This window comes from Oryza brachyantha, chromosome 4 (assembly GCF_000231095.2).
Source record: "Oryza brachyantha chromosome 4, ObraRS2, whole genome shotgun sequence".
Classification (NCBI taxonomy): domain Eukaryota; kingdom Viridiplantae; phylum Streptophyta; class Magnoliopsida; order Poales; family Poaceae; genus Oryza; species Oryza brachyantha.
The window spans coordinates 8,105,308-8,123,848 of record NC_023166.2 but is presented as its reverse complement, the minus strand read 5'-3'; the positions used below and the strand labels follow the sequence as shown (position 1 = coordinate 8,123,848).

Here is an 18,541-nt window from a genome sequence, read left to right as displayed (position 1 = left end):
CTCTTTTCTAGCGGTTGAGTTGATAGTTTTTATCTACTCTTGAAGCAAGTGATGATTTAGAGATTCCACAATCAGCACAAGATCGTTTGTTCATGAATTGTCATTAAATGTACATATTCAAAGTATACAGTAACAATGAAAAACTCAATAGAACTAGTGTAGTCTCGATCTATGCCCTAGGATTTACAACTCCCAAATTATTAAGAAAGCAGAAGAGAAAAAAACAAATAAACGTAATATCACCAAACCAAGCAAGCAGATGCTGCTACATGATCAGCCTTCCATGTCAACGACGATCTTGCCGGTGGCGTGGCCGTCGATGCTCTTCTGCCACGCCTTGGCGGCGTCGCTCAACGGGAACCTCGAGTCGACCACCGTCCGCAGCTTCCCGTCCCTCACCAGCGCGACCAGCAGCTCCAGGTCGGCCCTGTTGGGCGACAGCAGCAGCGGCACCAGCCGCTTCCTCCGCAGCGTCACCGCGTGCAGCGCTGACGTGAGCATGGCGGAGGCGTTGGGCGTGATGTCGATCACCTTCCCCCCGGCGGCGCTAATCAGCGGCTCGAACGCCGACCACCCGACGCCCACGGTGCAGTGCACCACGCCGTCGTACTTCCTCCCCGAGGGGCTCCGCATGCTGGCGCCCTCGGCCGTCCGGTAGTCCAGCACCTCGTCGGCGCCGAGGCTCCGCACCAGTTCCACGTTGCGGGCGCCGCAGGTGGCCGTGACGTGCAGGTTCGCCAGCTTGGCCAGCTGCACGGCGTAGAGGCCCACGCCGCCCGACGCGGCGGTGACCAGGACGTTCAGCGGCTCGCCGGTGCCGTCGAACCTGGCGCCGATGGACCTCAGCGCCTGGAGCGCCGTGCCCGCCGCGACGGGCAGCCCGGCGCCGTCCGCGGCCGAGACCTCGGGCGGCCTCTTGACGGTCAGGCTCGCCGACGATACGGCGTACTCTGCAAATCCACCTCCGTTCTGTAGTCCCAAAAGGATAAATTTTCAGACATTGATCGACCTTACAATTCAGACGCACGCTGAGATAATTGGACTGGCAATAATATATTTATTTTCATGATATTGTTGAAGTTGAAGGACACAAATGATAAAGAAATGAACTTACCAAAGAATTCAACATAGCAACTACTTGATCACCCACTGCGAACTCCTCCACTCCAGGACCCACACCAGCAACTACTCCTGCAACATCGGTCACTGCGAAACAGAATATAGAGATGAGAATTTCAAAAAAAAAAAATTATTATAGAATTTCAAAAAAAAAAAAGAATATAGAGATGCAGCTATGATCATGTTCACGAACAGATTTTAGTGTAAATCAATTACTATTTGTGTCGACTATACACTGATGAAGCGTTATTCCAGGCATAGTTGCTGGAAGAAAGGCATGTTTTACTCTGTCATCTGGTCTTAATTCAATCAGATACAGTAAGGAACAATATATATGACAATTAACTCTAAACAGGGTTTCTTTCTGTCAATCTTAACAAAAAGCACTTCGTGTGTTAAAGGCTGAGCATCATTGCTGCCAGCAATAAGTGTAGAAGATAAATTTAGCAAATTGTCAGTTCAGTGATAATGTTTGAGTTGTTGCTAAGCCCCAACTGTCCATCCATCTCCTGACTCCCACCCCTTAGTGTATTTCTAATTCCTGAATCGATACATATGAAGAACTCCGAAAGAAAAAGCTATGTGATTCCACAACGAGAGTATCTAATTTACCTGGGATAAAAGGCAGTCTACGAGGCACCAGAGGACGCAACGCCCCTTTCTGAATCTTCCAGTCAACTGGATTGATGGTTGTCGCCTCCAGCTTCAACAGGACTTCGTTCTTCTTCGCTGAAGGGACCGGAACTTCAACATGCTGCAAAAGGAGTATTTTAAAATGTTTCTACCGATTCTTGTAAAGAAATGGAGAAAAATAGGATACGAGAAAAAAAAATGCTGAGTACAACCAGAGTCTCATCTCTACAGTTCAACCCTAAGAACAGGGGAATCATCCATCTGGCCCACAGGAATGGTGTAGGTACCTAGTTGACTCTAGTAACTCTAGTTTAGTAATTTTCCTTATTTGGAGTGAAAAGAGTCAACGGTCAATCATCCTAATTACTCTTTGGCTAACTAGTTGACACCTTTTAGTGTTTCCAAGTTTTTGGGAGAAAGAAGAAGTTGTTTCCAAGTCTTGGGATAAAGAAAAATTGGTTCCGCTAAATATACAGTGACATGAAATTTACAACAGGAGAATCACCAAACATTACTCTGTAGTCACGTAATATAGGATTAAATCGTAATCACCACAGCACCTGAAGTAATTTGATCCTGGCATCTATAAAAATCCAGTAAAGCCCTTAAAATCATTGACCATAAAAAGCGTAACAAAGAAAATTCTATCGCGAGTCCGCGACTCCAGTCCAGAGGTCGCCAACAAACGAATCAAGCAAGGAAAATTATATCAAATCACCAATCAATCGACTGCTACGAGAACTCTTCCGAAAGCGCAGAGGAGGAGGCGGGTTGTGCGAGCGCGCTCGGTACCTTGAGCCCGGCGGCTCCCCCGCCGCAGGCGTCGTACTGCACGGCCCGCATCTTCGCCGGCGGCGTCCCGGAGGCGGCAGCGGCCATGGGGGAGGAGAGAGAGAGAGAGAGGAGGGTGGAGGGGTTGGAACCGAAGGAGAAGAAGAAGACGAAGAAGTGAGCGGAGAGATTGGAGGGGAGGGGAGAATCTCGTCGCTGCAGTAGAGGGGTTGGGTTTGGTTTGCGTCGGTTGGTTGGTTCGTCGTGCGGGTTTGTGCTGGGTATATGTATTTATACGCACGCACGCACGCACGCGACGCGAGGTGGCGTGAGGGGATCTCTAGGTCCGGACGTGTGGGGCCTACGTTGTCGGCGAGGGTGGCGGTGGCTGTGGCTCGGGATTCGAGAAGGTACGAGGGGGTTTGGGGGGCGCGTCACGGGTGACGCGGCGCGCCAGCCCGCCCGGCCCATCCCGACCTGCCTGCCATGTGAACGGTCGCGGCGAGCCGCGCACGTAGGTGGAGCCGGAGCGGGAGGTGGTCCGCGTTGTCTCGCACTGCCTTGAAATGCACGCGCCGGTTGAGGCGCTTAAGCCTGTTCTCACCTGGTAGGTAGCCCAATTATCCCTAGCGAGTAAACTTAGGGCTGTTTAGGGAGCTTAATATTCTGACAAGCATCTCGTAAAAAGTTAGCGAAGCTGGTTTTTTTTCTAGTTTATTTTCTAGATTATGTAACTCTAAATTCTTATCAGCTGAGTGTTGTTTAGAGAGTTTCTGACTTTTAGAGATTCGGTTAGAATCTCTAACTACCAGAAGCTACGCCAAACACGCCTTTTGCCTTTCTAAAAAAACCAATTTATATGAAAGAAACTTTCGATATTTTCTTTTCCCACGAGATTATGGATTTTTGTCAACATGCTTTTTGAACTTATAAAATAGTATATTTTAGGCAAATATTTTTTTTACATAAAAACTCTTTTTATCTGGTCTTTAAAATGCAAGATGTTCACCCAAGTTGCTATTTTTTTACTAGAGTTTCTCTTTAAAGGAAAATTTTTGGTAGGGCAATATTGCGAAGATATGCTTAGGCCGTGTTTGTTTGAGTGCTCGTACATAACTTACCCTAATGCGAAAAACATAGTAATAGATTAGTACATGATTAATTAATTATTAAAAAAAATATAAAATAGATTAATATGATTTTTTAAAACAACTTTTCTATAAAAAGTTTTTGCCAAAAATACACCGTTTAACAGTTTGAGAAACGTACACGCGGAAAATGAGGGAGATAAGTTAACTAATATGGAACACGCCCTTAGTTTCTTACCCAATCAAATTTTGTCACCGCAACATGTGAAAACATGACGTATTAACAAGAAAAACATAAACAGGGGCTGCAATAAAGATTTAACTATGTTCATTCCGTCTTTTCTCCTACAAGTTATAAATAGGGATAGCTTTAACTGAAGGATTACTTGGAAAAAGGACCCATTTTAACAATTCTAGACTACCTAAATGAACCTATACATTCATTATTTATCTATTTTACCTTCTTAATAATCCAAGGCTATTCCTAATGGCAAATTTCATTTTGTTATTTCCAAGATACCACATTAGCTCAAGTGCTATAAAACCATCAATGAAACCATTCCTTCTAACGTGCAGTTTTATTTTTTTCGTTGTTTGTTAGGCAAACTTGTATTTAATTTACCACATAAACTATGGTTGGATTGGGTGGGGAGAAGTTGAAATGGAACTGATTGTGTTCCAATTCTAGTTTCAATTAGTTTCAAAGTGTTGGAAATAGTGCACCACCGGTTTTTATCTAGGTGAAACTAATTTCATCTCACCCCTCGTAAATCTTATAGCATGTCATCAGTTTTGCTGACATGGCATCGTACTTATTGAAAATGAAACCAACACTGTGAATAGCTGTAACATACTAGATTTCTCAGGGTAAAAGTTTTGCGAAATTATTTTTTTTAAAAAAAAAATTCAGGACAATATCACATTCGCTCAAAATAGTCCGAATCCAAATCTCGGATATTTATATTTCATCCAATTATCGCAAATCTTCTAAATTCATCTCAAACAATAATTTCCCGAGTTCATTCGTTCCGATTCGTCGTCGATCTCACGCGAATCGCCATTTTGTGTATTCATCCAATCAAATCCATCCATCCGTCCAGCCATTCATCCATTCACCCATCCAACTCTCTCTCGCTCCCACTGGTCGTCATCTAAATTCCTTTTAAATTTCTAAAACATTGTCTAATTTATTTTAGACTAAATCTATCCATTCATCCATCCACCCAGCCATCTATCTTCTTTGTTTTTCTCTTGCGCGCACAGTCTCTCGCTCCGTTTTCTTCTCCGTATGCGCGTTGCTGTCGATGCCTTGCCAAGGCAGCGGACACGTAGCTGCTCCGTTGCCACGCGTCGTCGTTCGAAGTGCGGCCGAACCGACTCGAAGCGAGCTCGTCGTCAGCTACTCGGTTGCCGCCTCTCTCCACCGTTTCTGCCCTCCCTCTCCAATCCTTTCTCTCCCGCTGCCGACGACCCAGAGAAAACAAAGCCGTCCATTCCGATCCTTCCCTCGGGGCGGCGAGTACCATCTTCATCTATTTCGTCGCAGCCGGCGCAAGGACGCCGCCGGACTCAACCGGCCGTCGACGCCGTTTTTCACGAAATCCGCCGCTGCCATCGCCATCCTCCAAGATCAAGGTAGCAATCACCTTCGCCATGCTCGTGTGCCTCTTTCCCCTCACTTTCCAGAGCCAAATCACCGCCGGAACCCACCGGTGTCGCCGCCACCCGTTGCTCCTCTGTTCGTCCTACATCGGCTGCACGTCGCGCCGCCACCTCCGGATGTCTCGGCCTCACCTGGGCGTGCAGCAGCCTCCGCACAACTCCCTGAACCTTCCCCAGCCTCTGACCTCACCGGAGCTCGCCGGAATCGGTGCCTCCATGGCAGCCGCCGCCGGCCTGAATCGGCCACCGCCGCCGGCCCTCCCGGCGCCGTCCTGGGCACCGCCATCGAGGGGAATGGAACCCCCTCGGCCTCCTGGTCCCGTAGCCATGCTCCCCTGGCCGCCCGGCTGCCCTCCATGGTCGGGCACCATCCTGTGAAAGAGAGAGAAAGAACGTGAAGGAAGGAGAACGATCGAAGGAAGAAGAAAGGAGGAGAAGAAAAAAAAATAAATAAAGAAAAGAAAAATAAATAAATAAAAGAAAAAAAATGAAAAAAATAAATAAAATAAAATATTTGGAGTCCATCCTAATTTCTTTTTCTATCCAAAATAAATCCAAAAATTATCCTTTTCTCCAAATTTAAATAATTCTTTCTCCAGTTTAAATAATTCCTTGACTTTCAAATCCCGGATTTAAAATCCGAAACCATCATCCGACTCTTTGAGTCATTCCAAATTCAACGGCGATAGTTTCGTTGTCATCTAAAATTTCGAAGGCATAACCCTAAATTATACCTAGGGTTACTATTCATCCAAGAATTCCTAAAATCCATTTGAAGCCTTTCACACCCCTTTGAATCGTTAATCTATCCCTTTCAGCTCCAGTTTTGTCCTTTCTTTATTTGTTTATTTCGTTTATTTATAGATTTTGTTTATAGGCTTATTTGGTTTGTTTTTAATTCGTGTGTGTGCGCGATAGATCAACCCGAAGCCGTCGACGACCCTGCAGGAGCTGACGTGGACCCTGAAGGCTACGTTGAAGCTTCAGAAGACCACGTTGTGCAAGGCAAGCCACGAAACCATCCTTTGATCATTTTGAGAACCTAAGTAGAGAACCACTTAGTTATTTTATGCATTAATTACTTGCAAAGTTATTTTGGCGTATTATTACTTTCAAATAATCTTGTTACATTAGTTACTGTCTTTTTTATATACTTGTTATTACAGCCAATACCTTGAATTGTTACATCCTGTACCTTGATAACCTAGGTATAGCTTTGCATACTTCAGAATAACATTGTAGTGGATAATACCACCAAACTTCTATACACATACATCTGTTGTGCCCGTCGTCACATGATGACGCTATCGAGCTACATAAAATATTGTTTTGATATAAATCACTTGTCTTGAGTGATATGGAAGGTGATTCCGGGTGAAGGTTGTTGTTCTGGATATTATGACATGTATTACTGTGTTTATTTTATGCATGTGCTATGCTAATTTGGTTGCTTCCCCGGATATAAGGATAAAAACCCTCTTATGCCATGGAAAATGATATAGTTCGCGCCCATCCACGGAACCGAGTAATCGGACTTAACTTAGTACGTGGTCCCACTATACGAACGACTGTTAGAGGCTCTAGGAGCATATAGGAGTGGACATGTGGAAGGGGCCACGGGCCAAGTTGACATGATCTCACAACAGTGGCACCCGTGAAAGCAGCGACCCTACTATGCCTTGCTTGTGGCCGAGCGAGTGCCCGACTGCTAGGACGGATGATATCCCACTGGGCGGTACTAGTAGTAAGTGGGACTAATGAACGGTTCTGTTGTCTCGACTCTGATCCAGTCGTGGTATCGTGTGGGTAACGCTGGGCAGACGCTGCAGAGTCGTACTGTATTCGAATACGCCGTGCTCCCGGTTAATGGAGATGTGTCATTGGGTGATTCCTATTCTTATGGTATGAGTAGTTTTTATAATTAAAATCTGGATTGGAATCAGATAAGAATGATGGTGATTTATATTGCTACCTTTTAAACCTTTGATTTATAAATGTTTGCAAATAAGCTGTTTTATGAAAATAGGAAAAAAAAATTATTATTTATAATAGGCTTGTTATCAACCAATCTTGATAAACCCTATATCCTTGTACTACTTGCATGTATTCTATTTGTATTCTTGGTTTGTGGTTTGCTGGGTACGTCAGTACTCACCCCCTTGCATATAATGTGGTTCAGAGGAGCAGTTCTTCGCCAAAGAAGCGTCAGAAGGTGAAGAGTTCTTTTGTGGCGAGGAGTTCTTTTAGGTCGGCCTGCTCTCAGGCGTTCCTGTGATGTTTAGTTGGGTTTTGTGTTTGGTTCTTTTGCTTGTAGGTTAGTCTGTTGTGTTTTAGTCTGTTGTGTGAGTTTGGCCGTTTGGCCCCTAAAAGCTGTTGTAGTTGTCTCTTGTATGTTATTTCATGTAAATTATATCGGTATTGTAATTGAAGCCGTTCTGTTTATCAATCTGTGCACGATCAAAATCCTGGACGATCGTGGGTGGTTTCGGGATACCGAGCTCAAACAGGGTATTCCCACAATAGCCTAAGAGCAAGTATAATATTAGGCTATAAGCTGGCTATATGCTTACGTGGAGGATAGAGTAGATGAGAGAGAGTGTAAGCAGACTGTAAGCGTGTAGTCAGCTTGGGCACAGAAACCAAGAAACTCTGAGAGTGACATGTGGGTCCTGCATTAATGATGAAAAGCTAACTAGTATATGGGTGGACTAAGAGAAGACTATAAAAAGTCTTATAGCTAGCTTGTTGGCTATATTATTAGTCTTGCTCTAACATGAATACTATGTAGGTAATAAAGACTCTTAAGTTTCCAATACCACTTTCGATATTCATGTACAATTTCCCTGTGCCTATTCTTCCTACTAGGGACGGCTGGAAACGGTGCACGGCGATGGCGGAAAGGGTCTAAATGCAAATTTCGTCGTGCCGTCTGGGAATTTTGTGATTGAACTGGGATTTTTTTATTGACCCGTGGTTTGATACAAATATGTATTACCTACGTAATTGTTTAATCACAAGTACTCCCTTGGCTCAGTGGTCATCGTTCCTTGCTTTTATTTTGGAGACCAGAGGTCGAATCTCCATAAGAGACCCAAGTAGTATTATTGATTAAACAATTTCATACATTATACACATGTCTATCAAACCATGGTTAAATCGTAAAATTTTTGGACGTGGCCTAAATATAAAATTTGACGTGTCGCCGTTTCTGGTCGTCCTTCAGGACTGAGTGGCCGTTTGCCACGTCATCTTTCCGCTCTCTTAGAGGGCGGTGTGATTTTTTGAAAATGCAAAATTAAATTTATAAGTTATTTAATAAATAAAATTCAAAATTCAAAAAGTTCTATTGCTAGCGTTCTCATGGTGGATGCAGACTTATCTAGCTCGCTCAGAAAAATACTGAATTAGTGAGGTTAATGTCCTTAGGGACAAATAGTGAGTTATTGCTAAAAAAGACTTGAGAAAATTAAACCACTGTTGGAAACTACAGGTTATCAACAATTCAACATCGTGTTTTTCTTCAACACATCGTTGTCCCAGACCTACGACAACTAGAGTTCAGAACAAATCCTCAGAATGTGTAGGTTCCCACGTACTTTGATGCCAAAATAACTGAAGAAAATGTAGCTAGAAAGCAGTCAAATTACAAGATCCTAGATACTAACAGCATCATTGCATTGCATTACAGATGATTTCCCCTCCGCACCTAGGAGACGACGGCGGCTGTAGAGAGGTCGAGGCCGTCAGGGAGCAGAGAGGTCATCGACTCGTCAGTCCACCATGGAGGCCGCCGCAGCCACAGCCATGGTCCACCATTCGCCGCCACAGCCATCGTCCGCCGCCGCCGCTGAAGCCGTCACTGTAGCCTGTAGGGGATCAAGAACAGCGCCACGCCGCTGCCGGTGCCAGAGGAAGGGAGCTGCAGCCGCCGTCGCTCTGCTTGGAGTCCAATGAGCAAGGGTTAAATATAGGGTCCAATGGGTCTAGCCTTAGCTGTATCCTAAAACTAAATATTTTGGTGCCAAAATTTAGAGACGGGCTGGTGGGCTAACAGGCCGGCCCGCCCCCTTTGCAGGCTGAGTTTTACGCAACCGACATTTTGTCTTCATATCTGGTCTCTAGCGATGGATCGTCTGTTTGAGGGTTTTGTGTTACGGTGCAGTGAATCCACATGATTTCAGCTCAGCAGTGGTTTCTTTAACTCCGTCTTTTATTAAACGTAGACGGTGTGGCTCTCGTAGCGAGTAGCTATCTTGTTAGCAACTCCCATCCTGCTAGGCAGCCCGGCTCTTCCAACTGCTGGTCCCTGCTCGATTGTGCGTCCAATTTTTCAACCGTGTAGGTGCTGTCGCAGAAGCATCCATATCTTGTGACCCTCTTGTCTACACGACAACTACGAACGAAGCATTTTTTATGATAGAACATGATTAACAAAATATATATAGCAATTATCTATGTTCGGGCATCAACAGAAGCACACGGCAATGAGTATATTTTTGACCTTTCATATTTTCTTCCGTCTAGCCAAGATAAATGGAACTCAAACTTTCTCTCGCGCCATAGTTCTACCACACAGGCTATTGAAATCAGTAATGTCGTGATGGAACTAAAAAGGTAGCATGCCTGGTCCCTACATGTTTGAGATGTGACTACCGAATCTAAGGAGGGCATAAGTTAACTTATACTTTACAAGGAAAACGTACTAATAGATTAGTATATGATTAATCAGTTATTAATTATTAAAAAATATAAAATAGATTAATATGATATTTTAAAATAACTTTACTATAGAAAATTTTGTAAAAAAATACGCAGTTCGGCAGAAAACGAGAAGGGCTTACTTAACTTATGATCATGGCCGAACGTGGCCTGCAAGGGTTTCCTATGCGTGGCCTTCTGAAGATGAACAGATTTACAATTCCATATTTCAATCTTTCTCAAAATCTACTTTTTTAGGGGTTATCGCAATCTTCTATCCGCTTAAAGAAAGCAACTAAGAATACTTTAGTAACTAAATGTTAGGAAATTCTAAACATATGTTCCACCTTTACAGCATACTCACGGTATTTGAATTCAGATGTAGTCGATATATATCAGCCAGTATAAAGGGGTGATCATTTGACTTATTTGAAAATGAAAAATAATTTGTTAATAAACCTTCTTATACGTGTTTCTAGATATACATATCTAAAAGTTGAGAAAAAAATAATGAAAAACTCTAAAAATCTACTTTCAATTTAAGATTAAAAATTAAAAATTTAACTTATAAGTGTATGCAAAAGAGCAAAAATGAGGGCGAAGCATTTGCTGTTGTCGGAACATAAAATTCAGCAAATATTTTGACGTCCAGAGAATAAGAACACGCACACACGCCCAACCGCCTGGCTTGACCAGCCAGGCTAGACCGGCCAGGCGCACACGTACGTACGTGACATGTGTGTGAATGGTCTGCTAAAATTGATTCCTCATCCTTACGCTCACGTAATTTTATTTTGCTGCAATTTGGTTTTGTTTTATTTGAATAATCTGGTGCATGACGCGGCATGACGTGGAGTCCGGTTAAGATTTATGTGTGACTTACCTGGTTTGGTTACGCGAAGTGGAGACGGTGCATCACTGATCAGACATCCTGTTATCTCTGCATAAATCGATTCACCGCCTTAGGCCAAAAGCCATGAAAACAATCAACGATTTTGTGTCCTTCTCTGTACTGTGTCGTTGCTCGTATTTTACTCCATCCCGTTCCCTGGCATGCATCAAAGATCGGAGGAATTGGTCTCCGGAACCTTCACCTTCAATATTCTGTACTGGGAGAAGGCGTCAATAACGTTTCTAGGTAGCGCGTTTCTCGACTGCTCGCTGATCTTCTATAACGGCTTGTCTTACTCTATGCTCGAGGGGTGCGCGTCAATGACATTACCCAACACTCTAATTTATGAATAAAATATTTAAAGCTTAACTTATAAAATATAAGCAGAAAAAAGACGAGGGTAAAGGGAATTAACGCACGCAAGTTGAAGTGTTGAATACGATATGAGTATATCAGTATATGACGCTGCATGCGCGTTAAATTCTTGTATGTGATGTATGTGATAATGTAACGTTGAACATTATTTGTTTGGACGAACACGGCGAGTTGCCAAGGAGACTTTGATAATTATCGTTCGTTGGAGCATCCTCTTTGAAACGGTCGGTGTGCGAATCATACCGACGTAAAAAGTCAAACGATATATTTATAAATAAAAAATAATTTATAAATAAAATTTTTATATATGCGTTTTTAGAAATTTAAAAGCAACAACGAAAAAATAAACTACAATGAACAAACGCCAAGATCAACTCTAAGTTTAAGGACAAAAATTCAAAGCACGAGAGAAAAAGACAAGGGCTTATAATAATTATCTGTGGTAAATCAACCGGAAAGATATTGCCATAATGGCATCGCAATCTTTTATACCCAAAGGTTTACAAAACTATAATTTGATTATAAGTCTTTACACGCCACTACATTATAATAATTAAATGGTTAAGTGCATGTCACCGGAATAAACATGTCCATTATATCTTAAGGAGAAGAGGTCATGGTGCCGGTTCTTTTAAAGGTCATCGGTGCTGCCACGAATAAAGGGGTCACCAATGTATATTTCTATCGTCATCTTTCCGCTTTTATTTATTTAAACTTTTATCTTAAATTTTACGCTGATTTAGGTTTTTTATCAAAAATTATTTTTAGTCTTTGTTTATAGATTATAAAAAGACGTATGTAATTTTTTATTATAAATTATTTTTCATTTATAAGTAGGCCGTTTAACTACTTCCTCCTTTCCTCCCAAATATACAATAATTTTTGGCTATGTATTTGATCATAGCAATATACATGATCAATGGAGGTATTAACATTTTAGAAATTTGAAAGTGCCATGAAGAGACAAATTAAACGTAAAATCTTAGGATGGAGGTATTAACATTTCCCTGGGTTATAGGAAACAATAAACCGGAGTGGACCAGGCAGAGAGGCGATCTCGAACACGGTAGGAAACGGTTTTGAGGTAGGAAACGGTATTGGACCTGTCGTCCAATACGCTAAACTAGTGAAATACTACGTGTTAATTTGATCATTGTTTGATTGCAAATTTACAGTTAAAATGCATTTAGCAATTAATCCAATTATAAAAAATAAATACTAATTACGTAAATTTTAAAATAAGACAAATGATGAAACATGTGCCAAAAAATTAATCATAGCATATGTTAAAATAAAAATATGGATGGGTTCTAACCTGAGGGCCTTGCCGATTAGTTCGATCCGAATAACTATGTTCAATAAGAGGGGGAGACAAAGGAGAAATGACTTAAGGATATTTTCCTCTCCTTGATTGGTTTAGTTTTTTTGGGCTGTCTCAGCTTTTTCTTGTGCCAATTCTTCTTAAAAAAACAACCTTAGAGTATCTGATCTGTCTAAAATTAATCTCTAAAACTAAAATTTAGACAAGACTAAAAAACTTACGATATGAAACGGAGATAGTAATTGTTATATATAGTCTCATCCTCTGTAGCCCGAAACATTTTTGTCTTTTTTCTCCGAGTGTTCAGGCTCAGATTGAGCTCCAGACTCCAGAGTCGAGAGAGCAGAGAGCCCTGAGACGGTTCCGAGCGGTAGGTCTGGCCGAACTGCCCAAGCACGCCTCACCGGCGTCACAATGGATATGTCCTCCCAGATCCCAGAGGGCTGCCGAGATGACTGCCACGCCCGCGGCTGTTGAAAGAGAGACGCCGGCCGAGTTTTCCTCCTCTTAACCCAGAATTTATTCGTTTTTGGTGCGTATGTTTTCTGAACTGATTAACGACGTATTTTTTTTAAAAAATCTAAATATTGTTCTAAGAAATCACATTAATCTATTTTTAATTTTTGTTATAACTAGTAATTAATTAATTATATATGTGTTAATTTATTATTATATTTTTCACGCTGGATTACTGATTCGCAAATGAGCACGGCCGCCAGCGAGTTATACAAAACAGGAGAGAGACGATTTGTTGTGTTGTATGTGTTCCCCGGAAACATAACATGAATGCTTCATCTATCAGGGGCATTTTAGGCATGATAAATGAATAGTCAAACTACATAGGCTTACTCTAGTTAAAAAAAAAAAATTCAAGAATTGTAGCTGTTCATGTAGGCCTAACAGCAGTACACGCTAACTCAACTGTGATGAGACAATTTACCACTAAAATGAAGTAATATCATTTCCGTCCATCCATCCACATATATATATATATATATATATATATATATATATATATATATATATATATATATATATATATATATATATATATATATATATATATATATATATATATATATATATATATATATATATATATATAGCACGTATCTCGAGCTACACGTCAAAGGCTAAGATTTCTTAGTATGTGAACATATATTCTATTAATCCACATTCTATATACGAAAACATTGTTTCATTACTTATTATAACGTAACAAATGAATAAATGACTCTGACCACATATAACAGGTTAGTGTAATACTAGTCATCCGATCAATGCACAATGGATGACTACAAATAGAGTTGGTGTACCTTAAATTTTTTTTAATTTCATCCATGAAATCCGGTTACTGATGTTGAATGATAATTTAAAGACATGTACGCAAGTCAAAAATTCCATACACACCATCCTTCTCTAGCCCTATGCATTACGTGTGTGTTTGACAAAAAAAAAAAATCAAACGTTTGACCAATGCAAAAGCGTAAATAAAAATCTTAAATATAACTCGATTAGTAGGGCACGTAGTAATTAAGTTGCTCTCTCTAGTAGTACTTTGCATAGTTCCCCTCGCCCAAATAAATACCAAAGCAGAAACAAGTAAAGCCCATGAAGAAAATCTACGTGGATTTTTTTGAAGTAAAAACAATTTTACTGTACATGCACCGAGAGAGGTACTAATTTAGTGTGCTAATAGGAGATACCAATTCTTCAGCGAGCAATTTTACAGTTCTTGAGAAGGTATCATGAGATATCAAATTTTTAATGTAAAATTTTGGTACCTATTGATACATAGGTACTAGAAGGTACCAAATTTTACACTAAATTTTTTACCTCATGGTACCTTCTTCTCAAGAACTATAAAATTAGTAGCTCCTGGTAGTTTCTCAAGTACTACAAAATTGCTCCTGAAGTAAAGCCAATATTCTCATCATCTAAAAAATAAAGATAATATCTAGAATTAGAGATTTAATTTCTCATATACTATATTATTTTCGAAATGATAGTTTCGGCTCACCTAATTTTTTTAAACTCGGCGTTTGACAAACTACCATACGAATTATGACGAGAACATTTCCAAGAGGATTTAAGCTAGAAGCTTCTTGCACCAGTAGCTAGAAAGCAAAACTAGGGGCAATTTAAAAAAAAGGGCTGCTGGATGATCTTTCATATGAAAAACAATATAGCCCTATCTTTTGACATATACTTGGGCTTACAAGCTAAAACTTAATTTTTTAACATTAAATTCGGAGTTATTTCATAGGTTTTTTATTATAATTTATTTTCTAGCTTTGGTTTTTAGATCGTTATGAGTATGTATATAAAAAATTGATTCATAAATTATTTTTCATTTGTAATATATATCGTTTATCTTTTTTTTTTCTCAAAAAAGGTAAAAAGATGACCCAGTGTTTTGGTGATCTATGCAGGAATGCTTCTGGCAGGGGGAAATGGGTGTAGCCTGTGGGAAGACTTGTCCAGGTCGTTGGATCTATCGCTTCCTCGTAGGTTAAAAATTTTGTGGCCATTGTCAAGGTCGTTGCAGCCACCAAGCCGATCCGCTCGTCTTCATATACGAGCCCTCGTCGAACTGAGAGGTACACAAGTACACGATAGAATTCCATACATATGCATGGCTTCCCATAGAGAGAGAATTCTTATGGTTCGCCGTAGCGTTTGCTGCGGCGCTCCTTATTTTGAACCTTTCATCTCATACACGATCGATTATGTATCTGCATCGCTATTATTTGCTTCTTTAAGCACTTCCAAGTTCCAACAGAGCTACTTTATTATTGTTTGTTAACTGTTGTAAACGATGGTGCCATAGTGTAAACCTTTAGTGATCTCTTCCATTACCTTTGCTAGTTGTGTTATTGAATAATATTTGGTGTGATGCTACTTTGAACTGTGAGCATTTGCTTACATAACGTATAATAAAAAAATTGAACTGCTATGTTATTGTTTCCTGCCTTTCTCTTATTTGGCCTATCAACTCGAGACGGCATCAAACAGACATGTTCTATGATAAAACAAATTGAATAGTTGTGTTATTGTTTCATGTTTTGACCTTATGCAGACATGCAGTGAGACACTGCAAACGGTCCAGCCCACAAATCTAATGGTCCGGCCACTGTCCCTCCAAAGAAGGGTCGGGTCGGGCCAGCCCATCAAAGTAAATGAGCCAGAGAGGGGTGGTAACGGCCGATCCATCCCATCCCCTTTGCAGGCTGAGCCATCCATACTAAATTCTGCCTTTAAGAGGTTTTCAGAGCGTGGCCTTCTGAAATGAACACAATTTAATTACAATTTAAATACTTCAATCCTTGTCAGAATTTACGTTTTATGCATTGGGTTCTCAGAATCTTCTCAAGGTTTAAAATATCATTTTTCCTAGCCACTTTGAGAAAGCTACTAAGGATACTTTAGTAATTAAACGTTACGCAATTCTAAACATATGTTTAACCTCTACAGCATTCTCATGGTCTCTGAATTCAGAGCTGACAGTACACAATATATATAATGGGCGTGGATTTTTCCTATATATATATTAGTGCGCTGAAGAAGGGATCAATTAAGCTTATCCCATGCCGATTGGGCGTGGAATGGGCGCAGCTACTGACTATATATCCGTTGCCAAGGCAAGTCAGCAATCTATGGCAAACCGTAGCGCAGGATCAAACCCTGCCTTCGTTAGTTGAAATATATGGCAGTGCAAATCGTGGAAAATGGTGTTGTTTTCCATGTTACGTTTTGAAAGCATTCTCGATCAGGACTCGTCAGCAGCACCGTGAAGGGGCCAACAAGCTAGCTAGGCTGGTGAATTCCTAGAGATGTATCATGCATCGTCCTCTACTTGTTATATTTGTAGCTTGCACATCGTGCGTCGCTGTGAGACCGTATGTCGCTGTGGTTGCGAATTGTTGCCTGCAATGGTTAGCTACACGAAATACTCCTCCTAGGCTTGATACTACCAAACCACAACGATAAAGAATTAGGTTAACAATCATATTTCCACCACTAGACAAAGCAAGCAAAAAAATAAATAAAAACGACGGAAGCATAAATGAAATGAGGACCCCAAACCCAAATCCTATTGTGCACAAGCGCGTGAAATTTGGAAGCCTATTTAGTACAAACGCAAATAAAAGTTAGTTAACAACCTAATTAAAACTTTTACTTTATAAGCTAACCAAAATAGAGATTAAAAAAACTCAATCTTTACTATTGCAATTTAATTCAATTCCTATAGATATACCATCGTTCTAGTACCAACTGTATTGCCTTTGATATTAACGTACTAGGAGTGCTACACTAAGACATACTCAAAAACCACTAACCCCTAAATAAATTAAAAATTTTGGCAAAGTCTGCTATGTAAATAGGGATATCCACGATAGACAGTTGTATGAGAAGAAACAAATAATAGTAACATACACATCACTCAATCCACAATGTCAACGTATACGCAAAGATATAGCCAAAATAGTATTACAAGACAAAATCATGACATAGACTAAATAATATTGTGAAACTAGAACTATGTTTAAACTATATTCAGCTAGATGTGGGTAAAAAATGGTCCATTACCCGCCCATGCATACTGGTCTCATTTTATATTAACAACCAAAAAACATACGTAAGATAGACATACTTAGCAAGTACGGCATGAAACTTTTAAAAAAAGTATAAGCAAGAAATTTAGCGAATAAAGAATTAATAAAACATTTATTTTCTTTGAATCAAATGCAAGTACTTTTTTTAAAATGAAAGGAATTTAATTTATTTGAAACAAACACACGAGTTCAACTAGAGTCAACAATAATATTTCCACCACTAGACAAAGCAAGAAAAAATAAATAAAAACAACGGAAGCATAAATGATATGAGGACCCTAAAACCAAATCCTATTGTGCACAAGTGCGTGAATTTTTTTAAGTTATTAAATACAAATGCAAATGCAAGTTATTTCACTAGAGATAAAAAAACCTCAATCTTTACTCTTGTAATTCAATTCAATTCCCACATATCTACTACCCTTTCTGATATGTAAATAGGGATATACAGCAGTTGTATGAGATCCACATCCACATCGTTCAATCCACAACTAGGTCAACGTGTATGCTAAGAGATGGCCAAAAGAATATTACAAGACCAAATCACCACATAGACTACTAAATAATATTGTGGTACTAAAAGTATGGTTTAAATTATGTTTGGCTATATGTACGTAAACAACGGCCTATTACCTGCCTATGCATACTGATCTCATTTTATATTAACAACCAAAAAAACCAAGAGTGAGGATAGATGTACTTAGCATGTACAATATGAAACTTGACAAAAAGAAAAGCAGAATATTTAGTGAATAAAAAATAATAACGTATTTTTAAACCGAATTCAATTTTTTAAAAATGAAAGGAATTTTATTTTATTTCAAACAAACCCAAGAGTTCAACAAGAGTAGTTTCCATCCCGGATATTCATAAATTGAAATAGTTGTTTTCATCTCAGATAATCGTGAATACATCCTTACCATTTACCATTAAAGCCAACTAAACAGTGGCAATGCTTACCCAATGAAACATGAATAAAGTAGCTAGATTGCACATCGATGGCTCCATGGATATGAATTATTTAAACAGAACAAAACATCTATGACGATTAGCATGTAACATGGAGTAGAATAAGAATCGACAATATTCATATGAAAATAACATCGTGAAAATAGTGGTTCCTATAAACCAGCAAACGAAAAGCGAAAAATGATATCAACTAGGACATGTACATAGAATTCTCTAGAACTTTTATTTTGCTATGAATATTAAGTTATACCTTTGTAGATCTCGGATTAAAGAAAATAAAATTCTATACTAGTTTTCAAATCTGATTGTGGTACTATTTCTAGGGTTTTTCCTAAACCGTTTATCGGAACCGAACGAAACTAGTGGCTTTTGAAAGATAATCATGGTGGCTATAAAC

General features: G+C 39.9%; 1 protein-coding gene across 1 annotated transcript; it reads right to left on the bottom strand.

The window, feature by feature from the left end:
- Positions 1 to 43: 43 nt before the first annotated feature.
- On the bottom strand, positions 44 to 2,775 carry LOC102708892 (chloroplast envelope quinone oxidoreductase homolog). Its single transcript, XM_040523077.1, has 4 exons — positions 2,545 to 2,775; positions 1,732 to 1,873; positions 1,115 to 1,206; positions 44 to 969 (listed from the first exon to the last, which is right to left on the bottom strand). Exons 1-4 carry the CDS (start codon positions 2,629 to 2,631, stop codon positions 274 to 276), a joined length of 1,017 nt encoding a protein of 338 aa, XP_040379011.1. The 5' UTR covers positions 2,632 to 2,775; the 3' UTR covers positions 44 to 273.
- Between the last annotated feature and the right edge of the window lie 15,766 nt (positions 2,776 to 18,541).